Raw genomic sequence first — 14254 nt, 5'->3', positions numbered from 1 at the left:
AAAAAGACTTATCCATCTTATAAACAGATTCACCTTATCTATGCTACTTTAATTTTTTTCAATAAGGTCACCTTCATTTTCTACAATTAAACATTTCATGATATTTCACATAAAATATCTACAACTATTCAACTTATAATAGGAATCTTATAAAATTGGTCTATTTTTCTTTCCTTCCTTAAACTAATATTATTGATTTCTTATGAAGATTCAAAAGCTTGTGATTTATGAGAAAGAACACATTAATGATTGACAAACATGAGGTCTGCATATTGTCAAGAATTCAGGGAAAAATATGGAGATTTCATAATCTGTACGAACCAAGTTAGCTGGTGTTTCAGAGCGAGATTTTAAGTTCCTCGGAGCAAAAGCAAATATGAAGTTCCATATACCCATTGAGTGCAACATGGATTGCTGTTATATGATTATTCAGTGCAGTTTTGACGGGAAAATTATGGACTGAAGGTAAACCACAACTGGCTGCATTCCATTCTTTACAATGCTGCAGTTAGAGAAGCAAGACAAAGAGTGACTGGTTGTACCTCTTGGACTGTGCCAACGTGTCTTGATTTTGCTTTTAGTATTTTCCGAAACTCTTCTGAGTCCAGGTACTCCAGCTGGACACGGTGCTTCTTTAACATTGGTTCATCGTTTCCTTGATGGAAGCAGAATTTAAAAGATTGGACAGGTGACATGAATGCCAACTATCTTTGCAAGCAAATAGGAAATAGCAGAATAAGGCAGTGTTATTTGTTAACAAAGTAAATCAAGGTTTGCATTGTACAGCTAATAGACTTTAAACCTGTGTTCTCTTGGTGGAAGACAAGCTGGATTGCGTTCGTCTGTGGCTGCACTGATGCGTGATGAAGACTGCTGTGTGCTTGTTCTTGCAAAAACATGGCTCCAGGACGACATCCCATGCACCATCCATCAATCTACAGGCATGACACTCAGGGGCTTGGGCTATATTATTTTTGTGACTGTATGTTTTATTGCTTTTGTAATTATATATGCTCTGTGTACCTTGTGTTGTGTGTGACTGCTGATACTCTGTTTTGCACCTCGACCCTAGAGGCACGCTGCTTAATTTAACCATATTCCTGTGTATGATTGAATGACAATTAAACTTGAACTTGAATTTAAACAAGTTTGTCAATATAAATTCCAAAGGCCTGAAATGAATTATATGATATAAGCACAAGAGATTCTGCAGATTCTTGAAATCCAGAGTGATCCACACAAAACACTTGAGTAACTCAGCAGGTCAGGTTGCATTGACAGAGGGGCAAAAACCCTTCATTACAGAGGTTCCCAACCTGGGGTCCATGGACCTCTTGGTTAATGCTAGGGGTGTTTGGCATTAAAAAGGTTGAGATCCCCTGCTTCTTGGCCAATAAGGTTGACTGTTTATTCACCTCTATAGATGCTGCCTGATCTACTGAATTTCTCTGGCATTTTGCATACTTTTATAATCTAAAGTTACCACTGTCAATGGATATGCCAGAGGTTCAATTTCTTTTCACAATTATATTCTCAACAATATTGGAATCTTTAATTAACGCCAGCCAAGGCTCAAGTGGGTCAGATTCTTGCCTGACTCGTTTATGTGTTCAAGACCACTCCAAGAAGCTTGGAGCCTGCTGCTCCAAGTCAGTACTGGATGAGTGTTGCATTGTTGTTGCTGCTGTCTTGTGCATGGGAGGTTATACTGAGGCCTCTGCCCGTGAGTGCTCTTTCAGTGATCCTATATCTCAGGTTCTGAGCAACATCTATCAACCTGCTGAAGGGTCTCAGCTGGAAACATAGTGTTCACTAATTTTCATAAATGCTGCCAGGCCTGCTGAGTCCCTCCAGCATTTTGTGTGTGTTTATCTATCCACCTATCCGTGCATATTAATTATTCTTTTATCTGCATAGTTCCTTCTTTTCCACATTGGTTGTTTGTCAGTCTTTATGTGTAGTACTTCATTGGTTCTATTGTATTTCTTTGTTCTGTTGAGAAGGCTTTCAGGAAAATGAATCTAAAGGTAATACACGGTGATAACAAATTTACTCAGAACTTTGAATGCAAAACATCCTACAATTTATGTTGAAAAAAAGATAAAGAATGTGATCGACATTATTAAACACTGTTGTGCATGACGTGTTTGCCACATATCCTCCTTTACCACAGGGACTCCGCTTCAAAAGCACTTACTGTAATTGATTGTGTCATCTTGTCAAAACTCAAGGAGGTTAAAGGTACTATTGAATTTCAATGCTTTCTTGCTACTTTCTATGACTCTGTGGGTTATTTCCCATTTGTGCAGTTAGGAATGTATTGCATGTGCCATTCTTTACAGCCAGTTATTTAACAGAGCAGGGGAAATGTGCAAAGGGTTGTGATGATGAATTTGTTGCCTGACATTTTAAGTATATTTATAATACTCATGCCTAGCTCCACTTATACTTTAACCAGCATTATCACCTTTATCTGCACATCTGGTATGTACAAAAATTACAATGTGACCTCTGATGTTAAAAAAGACATCACCATTATAGAACATAGAACATTACAGCAGAGTGCAGGCTCTTCGGCCCACAATGTTATGTCAACCTTTTAACCTATTTTAGTATCACTCTAACCCTTCCCTCATACATACCCTCCATTTTTCTATCATCCATGTGTCTAAGAGTTTCTTAAATGTCCCTAATGCATCTGCCACCACTGTTCCACATACCCACCACTTTCCACCACCTTACACTCCCCCCATACTTTTCTCTAATCACCTTAAAATTATGCACATTAAACATTAATGTCTAGTTATAGTCTTCCCTTTTTCTCCAATTCCGCCTTGGCCACCTGTCCTAGTTAAAATTGACGTTGATTTTTTTACCCTAAAATCCAGATTTAAGATGAAAACCTCTTAAGTACCAAGTTCTTCCTTTCCTTTCATAGCTTACTCTTTACCTTACCATTCCCTCCAAAACCATTTAGTATCCTCAATGCTCTCCTCAACTCTCTCCTTTTTTTTTCAATCTCACAAATCTATGCCCTTCTATCCCATGTTCATTTCCCTGATGACTGGTTCACACAATTCTCCACAGATGCATTTAGAACACAAATCAGAATCAGGTCTAATATCACTGGCATATGCCATGAAATTTGGTGTTTAGGGGCAGCAAAATATAATAATAAAAACTGTAAATTTGCAAAAATTTATTTTAAAAAATCAAATTAAGTAAGTAGTGCAAAAAAAACAGAGGGAGAAAAGTGAGATAGTGCTCATGGGTTCATAGTCCATTAAGAAATCTGATGACAGAGGGGAAGAAGCTGTTCCTGAAATGTTGATGTGTGTCTTTAGGCTCCTGTACCTCCTCCTTGATAGTAGCAATGAGAAGAGTGCATGTCCTGAGTGATGGGGGTCCTTAATGATGGATGCTGCCTTTTGAAGCCATTCTCGATGCTGGGGAGATTAGTGCCCATGATGAAGAGTCTTGGTCCAAAAAGTCAACTGTACTCTTTTCCATAGAAAGGTTCTTAGCCTGAAACATCGACTGTACTCTTTTCCATAGAAAAGGTCTCAGCCCGAAATGTCAACTGTATTCAGGTTCTCGACCCGAAACATACTCTCTTCCATAGAAAGGGTCTCGGCCTGAAATGTCGACTGCACGGTTTTCCATAGATGCTGCTTGGCCTGCTGAATCCCTCCAGCATTTTGTGCCCCACTGAGGAGCACCAGGCCATTGTCTCCCACATCACCACTAACTTTATTAACTCTGGAGATCGTCCATCCATTGTCACCAACCCCATAGTTCCCTCACCCCACACCTCCCAATTCTACCTCCTTCCCAAGATCCATAAACTTGCTTGTCCAGGTAGACCCACTGTTTCTGCTTGTTCCTACCCTATTGAACTTATATCAGTTTTATCTCCCCCCCCCCCCCACCCCCCCGGTTCAGCTCCTTCCTACCTACATTCAGGAGACTTCAACACTCTTGATGTTTTCAATGATTTCAAGTTCCCTGGCCCCAATCATTTTATTTTCACTATGGATGTCCAGTCTCTATACACCTCCATCCCCCACCAGGAAGGCCTCAAAGCTCTCCATTTCTTTCTGGACACCGGATCCAACCAGTTCCCCTCCACCACCACCCTCCTCTGTCTGGCGGAACTCACCCTCACTCTTAATAATTTCTCTTCTGAGTCCTCCCACTCCCTTCAAACAAGAAGAGTAGCCTGTTTGTCAGCTGCATAGAACAGTCTATGTTCCAAGCCTACAATGGAATCACTCTCCAACTTTTCCTATACCACGTCAACAACTGCACTGGTGTTGCTTCCTGCAACCATGTAGAGCTCATTGACTTCATCAACTTTGCCTCCAACTTCCACCCTGCCTTCACATTTACCTGGTCCATTTCCGACTCTTCTTTCCCCTTTCTCAATCTCTGGAGACAGCTTATCTACTGATATCTATTATAAACCTACTGACTCTAACAGCTACCTGGACTACACTTCTTTGCACCGTTACTTATAAAAACACATCCTCTACTCTCAATTCCTCCATCCCCGCTGCATCTGCTCTCAGGATGAGGCTTTTCAATCCAGAACTAAGATGCCCTCCTTCTTCAAAGAAAGGGGCTTCTCTTCCTCCTCCATTGGTGTTGCCCTCAACCACATCTCTTCCATTTTGTACACGTCTGCCCTCACCCTACCATGGATAGGGTTCGTCTTGTCCTCACCTACCACCCCACCAGCCTCCGCATCCAGTTCATAATTCTCCATAACTTCCGTCATCTCCAGTGGGATTCCACCATCTCCAGTTCCCAACTTTCTGCAGGGAATGTTCCCTACACAACTCCCTTGTCCAGTCATCCCTCCCCATTGATCTCTCTCCTAACCCTTATCCTTGCAAGCAGAACAAGTGCTACATCTGCCACTACAACTCCTCCCTCACTGCCATTCAGGACCCCAAACAATCCTTACCGGTGATACTTGTGAGTTTGTTGGGATTATCAACTGTATCTGGTGCTCCAGACTGGGAGACTGCTATGCTGATCACCCTCGTTCCGTCCACCACAAAAAATGGGATCTCCCAGTGGCCACCTACTTTAATTCCACCTCCCATTCCCATATGCCAGTCCATGGTCTCCTCTACTGTTGCGATGAGGCCATAAACAGATTGGAGAGCAACACTTCATATTCTGTCTGGGTAGTCTCATCTAGACCTTCCAGTAATGGTCCCCACTCTCCTTCACCACTCCCCATTCCCATTTCACTTTCTCACTTTATCTCCTTACCTGTCCATCATCTTCCTCTTATGCTCCTCCCTCTCCTTTCAGATTCCCTCTTCTCCAGCCCTATATCACTTTCACCAATCAATTTCCCAGCTCTTTACTTCATTCCACCTCCCCATCACCTTGTGGTTCATCCTCCCCTTCCCCCACTTTCTTACTCTGACTCCTCATCTTTTATTCCAGTCCTGATGAAAGGTCGAATGTACTCTTTTCCATAGATGCTGCATGGCCTTTTGAGTCCCTCCAGCATTTTGCGTGTTGTTTATAACTTCCCAGCCTTTTCTGAACCTGTGCAGTGGTCCCTCCACACCAGATGGTGATGCAGTTAGAATGCTCTCCACAGCGCATTGGTAGAAATTTGCAAGCATCTTTGGTAACATATCAAGTCTCTTCAAACTCCTAATGAAATATAGTCACTGTCATTTCTTTGTAATTGCATCAATATGTTGGTCTCAATAGATCTTCAGAGATATTGACATCTAGAAACTTGAAACTGCTCACCCTTTCCACTACTGATCCCTTGATGAGGACTAGTGTGTGTTCCCTCATTCCCCTTCTTGAAGTCCATAGTTAATTCCTTGGTCTTACTGACATAGAGTGAAAAGTTGTTCCTGTGACACCACTCAACCAACTGATCTATCTTGTACCTGTATACCTCCTTGTTATCATCTGAAATTCTGTCAACAGTAGTTTAGTTGTTGGCAAATTTATAGATGGTGTTTGAGCTACAATAAATCTATAGTGAATGTAACTTGACTGGCTCTCCACTCGGCCTTGTATTGCCTGGACAGCTACAACAGGCTGCTGTTTATTGATTCCAGCTCAACGCTCAACACAATCGTACCCTCACTTCTACTCAATCAAGCTACAAAACCTGGACCTCTATACCTTCCTCTGCAACTGGATCCTTGACTTCCTCACCGAGAGATTACAGCCTGTGTGGATCAGAAGTAACATCTCCTCCTTGCTGACAATCAGCACATTTACAGATCTAACCCTTGCTTTCTCTCTCCTTCACTCTCATTCCCTCTTGGTAGCTTCTGCAGCCTAAAACACTCAGTAAAAATACTTCAAAATTGAGCATGGTTTCCTTGTCTTCATTCCACTTCTACTGGCAGCATCACCTGCAACTTTGACCTCTCGTTACTTTACTTCCAACTTTAAAAACTTTCCGGCAAAGTTATGTTTCACCTCTTCACTTACAACTCTCCTGATACAACCACAACAACAATAATAAAATCATCAATAGAAACACACACAAAATGTTGAAAGAACTCAGCATCTATAGAGTAAGAAACACAATGTTTCTGCCTAGATCAACATTATAAATGTTCATTGTGGGCTTCTAAGATCATCCAGCATCACTCTCTATGAGGATAAGTGAAGGAAAGCTTGACCCTCTCCAGCTTTAGCAAGACCACTACCTCACCAATCTATGGATTACACCAATTTCTTTTGTAAAAGTAAAAGAGGAGGGGAGCTGTTATTTTCATTGCTTTAATAAACACTTGTTTATCAAAGCAATGAAAAGTAGTTAACACTGATGGAATTTTCAAACAGCTCTGAACACCTCTGCCAGTTCTATCAAGGACACTAGCTGCCCCAACATCAAGGGACCACTTATTTTCTCGTTATATGTAAATGACAGAATTGATGGTTTTGTGGATGATATGAAGATAGCTGGAGGGGCAGGGGTAGTCTTGAGAAAGCAGAGAGTCTGCAGGACTTGGATAGATTGGAAAAATGGACAAAGAAGTGGCAGATAGAATATATTGTAGTGAAGGGAACTGTATGGTCATGCACTTTAGTAGAAGGAATAAAAACAGATTATTTTCTAAATGGGGAGAAAATTCAAAGATCATAGGAGAAATGGATGCTGGGAATCCTCCTGCAAGATTCCCTAAAGGTTAACTTGCAGATTGAGTTGGTGGTAAGGATGGCAAATGCGTTCATTTTGAGAGGACTAGAATATAAGAGCAAGATGTAATGCTGAGGTTCTATAAGGCATTGGTCAGACCTCACTTGGTTTATTGTGAGCAGGTTTGGGCCCATTATCTAAAAAAAGATGTGCTGGCATTGGGAGAAGGTCCAGAGGAGGTTCATGTGAATGATTTTGGGAATGAAAGGATTAACATGTGATGATGGCGCTGGTCAAGTACTCACTGAAGTTTAGAGGAATGGGGGGGGGGGGGGGGGGGATCTCATTGAAACCTATCGAATATTGAAAGGTCGGCATAGACTGAATGTGAGGAAAATGTTTCCTATAGTGGGTGAGTCTAGTAGCAGAGGGCACAGCCTCAGACTACAGGGATGTTCGTTCAGAACAGACGTGAGGAGAAATTTCTTTAGCCAGAAGACATGAATCTGTGGAATTCACTGCCAGAGGCGGCTGTGGATGCCAAGTCATTAAGTATATTTAAAGCGAAGGTCAATAGGCTCTTTATTAGTCAAAGGTCACAGGAAGAAAGCAGAACGGGGTTGAGAGGGGTAATAAATCAGCCATGATGGAATGGTGCAGCAGACTTGCTGGGCTGAATGGCCTAATTCTGCTTCTATGTCTTATTGTATAATAGTCAGCACCTCATGAAGGCGCCATCCATCATTAAGAATTTTCATCATTCATGCCCTCGTCTCATTACTACCATCAGTGAGGAGGCACAGGAACCTGAAGGCATACACTCAATGTTTTAGGAACACTTTCTTCCCCTCCATCTTCAGATTTCTTAATGGTCTGTGAACACTACTTCATTTTTTGCTTCGGGTTTCAGGTGACGCTGGTGAAGCACAGCAGGAACGTGCTGGCAGCAAACAAAACTACTAATTACTTATTAATCACACTTTTTCTGGAAAACACTCACTGCAAACAATAGCCTGTAACTTCCCTTTCAGTGTTGAGCTTTTGAACAGCCTCTACAACCTGGCATTTTTACAGTGTGAACTGAAGTTTAGAAGGCACAGGAAGGTTGTGGTGTGGTGTGCACGGGTCAAATCAAGGCAGCAGGGCCCTGGCCTGAGAACAGGGAATGAGCCTCTTTGGCTGCCGGGGTGGACTTGGGAGGCGATTTGAAATGGTAGAACCGAGGCAAGGTAGAGTCGAGGTGACAGAGCCCAGGCCTGAAAGCCAGGAACAAGTTGATGCTTGACTGATTTAATTGCCAGACCAGATTGGAAAGGTCAGTCATGGGCCAAATCGGGCCAGAGAGCGTACTGAAGTAGCCGATTCTGATCAGCACAGGCCTGTAGCCATGCAGATAGCTGACTGTTGTGACGATATAGACAATGGGATATTACAAACATATTGATCTAAAGATAAGATGATGAGAAATGGGAACACATGATGACTCTCTAGTTGACAGAGAAGCTTTAAGTAATATTTACTTCAGTGGTTTTCATTCAGTAAGAGCATAGTGCTGTTAATGTAGCTCTGTACTTGTGGTTAGCAGTATTACACATGTGGTGAGCCAATATGGCTTCCCACAGAACTTATGTGGTCCAGGCAAGGCCAAAAATAACCAGGAGTCTAATTTATTTTTACTTCTCTCTATCCCTAAAGAGGAGAAAACAAATTTGTATTTCTCTTTACACATATCACTTTTCTTTATGTTTCAATGTTTACCTATTTTAAATATATTTTCCACATACACAACATTTTCATACCAAAAGCATGCTGCATAGGAATATAAATATGCTTCTATATGCCTTAAAGTTCAAATTCAGGTTTACTGCCATTTAACTGTACATATATACAATCAAACGAAACAACATTTCTCTGGACCACGGTTCACCCACAAAACACAGGACATAAAATATTGGCACAAATATGTTAATAAAATATAATTGAAAGTGCATGCAGTATACAGCATTAGTAAACAGTTCAATGGTCTAGTGATGACAGCTTGGTGGTGGCTGGGTATTGATTAGTCTCACAGCCTGAGGGAAGAAGCTGTTATCCAGTCTGGCAGTCCTAGTCCTGATGCTTCTGTACCTCCCTCCTGACCATAGTGGGTCAAAGAGTTTGACTCACAGAGATTAAACCAGACAGAATAAGATTACCTGGCTTACAGAATTTTTCTCAGTCTTTGAACAAAAACCACCCATCTCATACAACAGCAAGGACATATTTGTAATGGGCAGCATCACAGAGAAAGTACAAGAGATTTTCAATACTGCACAGTAATGCAGAAGATTATAATGATGCACTTGCAGAATTTTGATTACGATCTTTGTTCATGATTTCTGCTGTGGGCTCAGTCAGAGATAATAAGGCTCTGAAATCTCAGTGGTGAGCATTTGTGCCAATTTCTAAGTTCTATGACTGATGAAAATGTTCTGTTTTGATTAATAGGATTTGGAAGGCTCTGTGAGACAGGGTTTAAGGTAAGTTACAGCAAACAATAATAGCTGGGAAAAGCGATCTGATGAGACAACAATTGCAAGGTTGCCCTGGGAAGACCACTCAAACTGGTGGGAGTTGTGATGGCACTTTTGGTCCCACGTCAGTTTTTCCACTCAGTGGCAATGCCGTTTACTTTAGTGTGATGGTGTTTGCTTTTTGCTCTGCTTGCTAAAATACACAGAAATGTTTCCAACTGCCGCACCACTGGTTCCAGTATAAGCTTTTAGACGCTGATCATCATGCAACAGTTTTCAGGACAACTACTATCCACTTTCTCTGATCCGCTACTCATTTGCAATCACTGAACAGAGGACAGTACAAATGGAGCATGGTGGTGGTGGCTGGGTATTGATTAGTCTCACAGCCTGAGGGAAGAGGCTGTTATCCAGTCTGGCAGTCCTAGTCCTGATGTTCCTGTACCTCCCTCTTGACAATAGCAGTTCTGCATGGAGGTCGGTGACCAGTGGTGTGCCTCAGGGATCTGTTCTAGGACCCTTCCTCTTTGTGACTTTTATAAATGACCTGGATGAGGAAATGGAGGGATGAGTTAGTAAGCTTGCTGATGACACAAAGGTTGGAGGTGTTGTTGAGAGTGTGAAGGGCTGTCAGAGGTTACAGTGGGACTTTGATAGGATGCAAAACTGGGCTGAGAAGTGACAGGTGGAGTTCAACCCAGATAAGTGTGAGGTGGTTCATTTTGGTAGGTCAAATATGATGGCAGAATATAGTATTAATGGTAAGACTCTTGGCAGTGTGGAGGATCAGAGGGATCTTGGGGTCCAAATCCATAGGATGCTCAAAGCAGCTGCGCAGGTTGACTCTGTGGTTAAGAAACTGTATGATTTATTGGCCTTCATCAACCGTGGAATTGAACTTAGGAGCCGAGAGGTAATGTTGCAGCTACATAGGACCCTGGTCAGACCCCACTTAGAGTACTGTGCTCAATTCTGGTCGCCTCACTACTGGAAGGATGTGGAAGCCATAGAAAGGGTGCAGAGGAGATTTACAAGGATGTTGCCTGGATTGGGGAGCATGTCTTATGAAGACAGGTTGAGTGAACTCAGCCTGTTCTCCTTGGAGTGACAGAGGATGAGAGGTGACCTGATAGAGGTGTATAAGATGATGAGAGGCATTTATCGTGTGGATAGTCAGAGGCTTTTTCCCAGGGCTGAAATGGCTGCCACAAGAGGGCACAGTTTTATGGTGCTTGGGAGCACCATACAGAGGAGATGCCAGGGGTAAGTTTTTTTTTTACACAGAGAGTGGTGAGTGCATGGAATGGGCTGCCGGCAATAGAAAAATAGAGGGCTATGGGTAACCTTAGGTAATTTCTAAGGTAGGGACATGTTCAGCACAACTTTGTGGGCCGAAGGGCCTGTATTGTGCTGTAGGTTTTCTGTGTTTCTAAATCTGCAGTGAAATACAGAATACAGTGAAATGTGTCATTTGTGTTAACAACCAACACACTCGAGGGCATGCTGGGGCCACCTACAAGCGACACCACACATTCTGTCACCATCATAGCACGCCCACAACACAAAGCACAACAAACAAGAGCAAAAAAAGCCCCACTCTCCCTCCCACCCATACACCTGCATATAGTCCCCCAACCCCCTTAAAAGCATGTCCTCTGGTGTTTGACATTTCTTGCCTGGGGAAAAGACTGAACTCCACCATGGATGGTCCCAAGACCAGGTGCGAAAGGTTGGCTGGGCATGGGGCTAGCAAAACCAGAGCTACAAAAACACCAACAGAAGCTCCAAAGACCTCACCCTGGAAGAGGAAGGATTTTCACCAAGAAGTTGTGTGATGGAATTAGAAGCCACAAGGATCAACCTTTGGCTCAGGACAGAGGACTCCGGCGAGCTGCTGTCAGCAGCCTATGCCCCAGAAAGGGGCAATGGGCTTAAGAAGAAGAAAAGATTCAGACTGTCTACCCTTTCTTATTCACAACAAAGCCAGTCTATCAGCCCTTTATGCCAATGCTAGTGAAAAGCGGGCTATTCAGTTTAATCCCAGCTCACAGACCAACTTTGTAAGGTAGAATCTTCAAGTGCTCCTTCCATTACTTCTCTATTGCTTTACATTTCTTTATTCTTTACAATTGTTGAATGTTAGTCACACTAATGCACAACAGTAAATTCCTGACACATGTCAATGTATATGGCAAATAAAGTTGATCCTTCTTCTCCTCTTCATAACTATAGCTTGTTGGACCCAGTTAAATTCTTGCACTCTCAACAGCATTTGAGAACAGCCAGGATTAAAAAACTTTCTAGCCTCATTCACCATGACTATTTATTCACTGGCTCCTGCTAACAAGAATAACAACTCAAATAAAGTAACAAGAGGGAAGGGAAAAGAAAAACTTCTTTAAGAATGTATAACTGTAGTCAAGAATATAAAGCTCACTATATTCTCCTATTTATTACAGGAGACGTATAACATTAGAAGTTAACCAGGCTACATTTACACAACAGAGATTATTCAGTTAGACTCAGAAAACTCTTCCAAGCCAGTTAAATCAACAATCCGATCACCTGACAACTTCATGAAAGTTTCCATTCAAATAAGTTCATGACTTAAAAAATACTTAAGGAAGAGGAGTAAAGTTAGAAAGTTAGATCATAAATACTGAAAAAATACAATGGAATTAAAATGAAGAAATAAAAACTGAAAATTTTGGTAAAACTTTGAACAGACCTAACAAGCAATTTCAAGTATTTTATACATTTATTTCAGATGTCCAGCATCTGCAGTACTTTGCCTTTCTATAAAATGAAAATGTTTTGTTTTCTGAGTGGCACATACAAATTGCTGAAGGAGCTCAGCAGGTCAGGTAGCACCTGTGGAAAGGGTGACCCTTCATCTGGATTTCCAGCATCTTCAGGATCTCATTTTATTTTTCATTTTCACATTGGCAATGATATGAAAAAGAGTAAAAGCCTAGTTTCCTGCAGGATAATGTATGACACATGCTGCCTATTCCTCAGAAGCAACTTACCATCTGGGGAAGAATGGTTTTTCTCGATACGCTCCAACAACTTCTCACTTGCGTCTGGCAGTTTTTGCTTTATGCTGTTGGGGTCCTCCTTTGCAAGAACTGCACCTTTTTTACGGAGCTTCATAATGGCAGCCATCTGGAAAAATTATGAGAAGCTGCATTCAGTTTATTGAGTCTACTCTGCCAATCCTTTGTGGCTGATTTATTTACCCTTACATTCTCCCCATAATCTCTGATGCCTTGATTAATCAAGAACCTATCAACCTCCGCTTTAAATACACCCAGTGACTTGGCCTCCACAGTCGTCTGTGTCAATAAAACCCATAGATTCACCACCCTCTGATAAAGAAATCCCTCCTCAGCCTTATGCTGAAGGGACGTCCCTCTATTCTGAGGCTGTAGTCCTACCACACTATAGGAAACATCCTCTTCACATCCACTCTATCTAGGCTTATCAGTATTTGATATGTTTCAATGGGACCTTGCCTCCCAATTCTTCTAAACCCTGGTGACTACCATTCCAGAGCCATTAAAAGCTTCTGTTGCTAACCCTTTCAATCCTGGAATAATTCTCATGAACCTCCTCTAGACCCTTAACCAGTCTATGCAAACCATAGTGCCCATCCACTCAGTTCCAATCTCCTGTGTTTGGCCCCTATATCTCTAAGTCCCACCCTCCATATATGTATTCGCGTGCTTCTTAAATGATACTATTGGAGCGGTGTGCTACACGCAGCGCTGAAATAACGACACGGAGTCGGTAAACTGCAGTTACAAAAAGATTTTATTCAAACTTCGCAGCCTCGCTTTAAAGCCTTCCTGATCCCGCCCTCCCTGGGCGCGGATGCTGTAGGGGGCACGTATTCACAGTCCCGCGCGGGCTTTTCCCCTTGCTGGTGAAGCAGACTTGGCGCCCTTTTGGGACTGGCCTTTATGCCGGCGTGCTGGCTATTTGTGAGACGGTTCGAGTGCGCTAGGAAGTGGGTCGCCACATAACCCCCCCCCCCCCCAAGAACCGGCGATACACCCCCCAATGTCCACAGTCTGGGCCGGACCCTGTTTGGGAGGTCTGCCTCTGAGCCGCGATGCCGGAATCTCGACCGGCTGCACCAAGTCCACATGGGCTGGTTTGAGTCGGTCCACCGTGAAAACCTCCTCTCTCTCCCCAATGTCCAGCACGAACGTGGACCCGTTGTTCCTGATCACCGTAAACGGCCCCTTGTAGGGCCGCTGTAGCGGTGGCCGATGCCCGCCCCTTCGTACAAACACAAACTTACAGTTCTGCAGGTCTGGTTCTGCCCATGCTGCGAAGTGGGTATGGGGGCCAGGTTGCCGAGCCTCTCGCGTAGTCTGCCCAGGACTGCTGCGGGTTCGTCCTCTCGCCCCCTTGGGGCTGGTATGAACTCCCCGGGAACGACCAGGGGTGCCCCGTACACCAACTCGGCCGACGAAGCGTGCAGATCGTCTTTGGGCGCTGTGCAGATGCCGAGTAGGACCCAGGGAAGTTCGTCTGCCCAGTTAGCTCCTCGCAGGCGGGCCATGAGAGCCGACTTCAGGTGACGGTGGAAACGCTCCAC

At 43.1% G+C, this 14254-nt stretch overlaps 1 protein-coding gene across 3 annotated transcripts in view; it reads right to left on the bottom strand.

The window, feature by feature from the left end:
* Window positions 1-14254, bottom strand: part of mcm10 (minichromosome maintenance 10 replication initiation factor) — a 71439-nt gene that overhangs the window by 14061 nt on the left and 43124 nt on the right. For 2 of the 3 annotated variants that reach the window (XM_073066571.1, XM_073066570.1), the window contains exons 15-16: window positions 12678-12813; window positions 543-655 (exon numbers count right to left, since the gene is read on the bottom strand). In XM_073066571.1, the coding sequence (XP_072922672.1) occupies window positions 543-655; window positions 12678-12813 (249 nt within the window). Of the gene's footprint in view, window positions 1-542; window positions 656-8656; window positions 10196-12677; window positions 12814-14254 lie in introns of those variants that run through there. The other variant, XM_073066572.1, reaches the window with a different exon arrangement.

The sequence above is a fragment of the Hemitrygon akajei genome, chromosome 14 (assembly GCF_048418815.1).
Source record: "Hemitrygon akajei chromosome 14, sHemAka1.3, whole genome shotgun sequence".
NCBI classification, from domain to species: domain Eukaryota; kingdom Metazoa; phylum Chordata; class Chondrichthyes; order Myliobatiformes; family Dasyatidae; genus Hemitrygon; species Hemitrygon akajei.
Note: the sequence above shows the minus strand (reverse complement) of the source record. Positions and strands in the feature narration are given on the sequence as shown.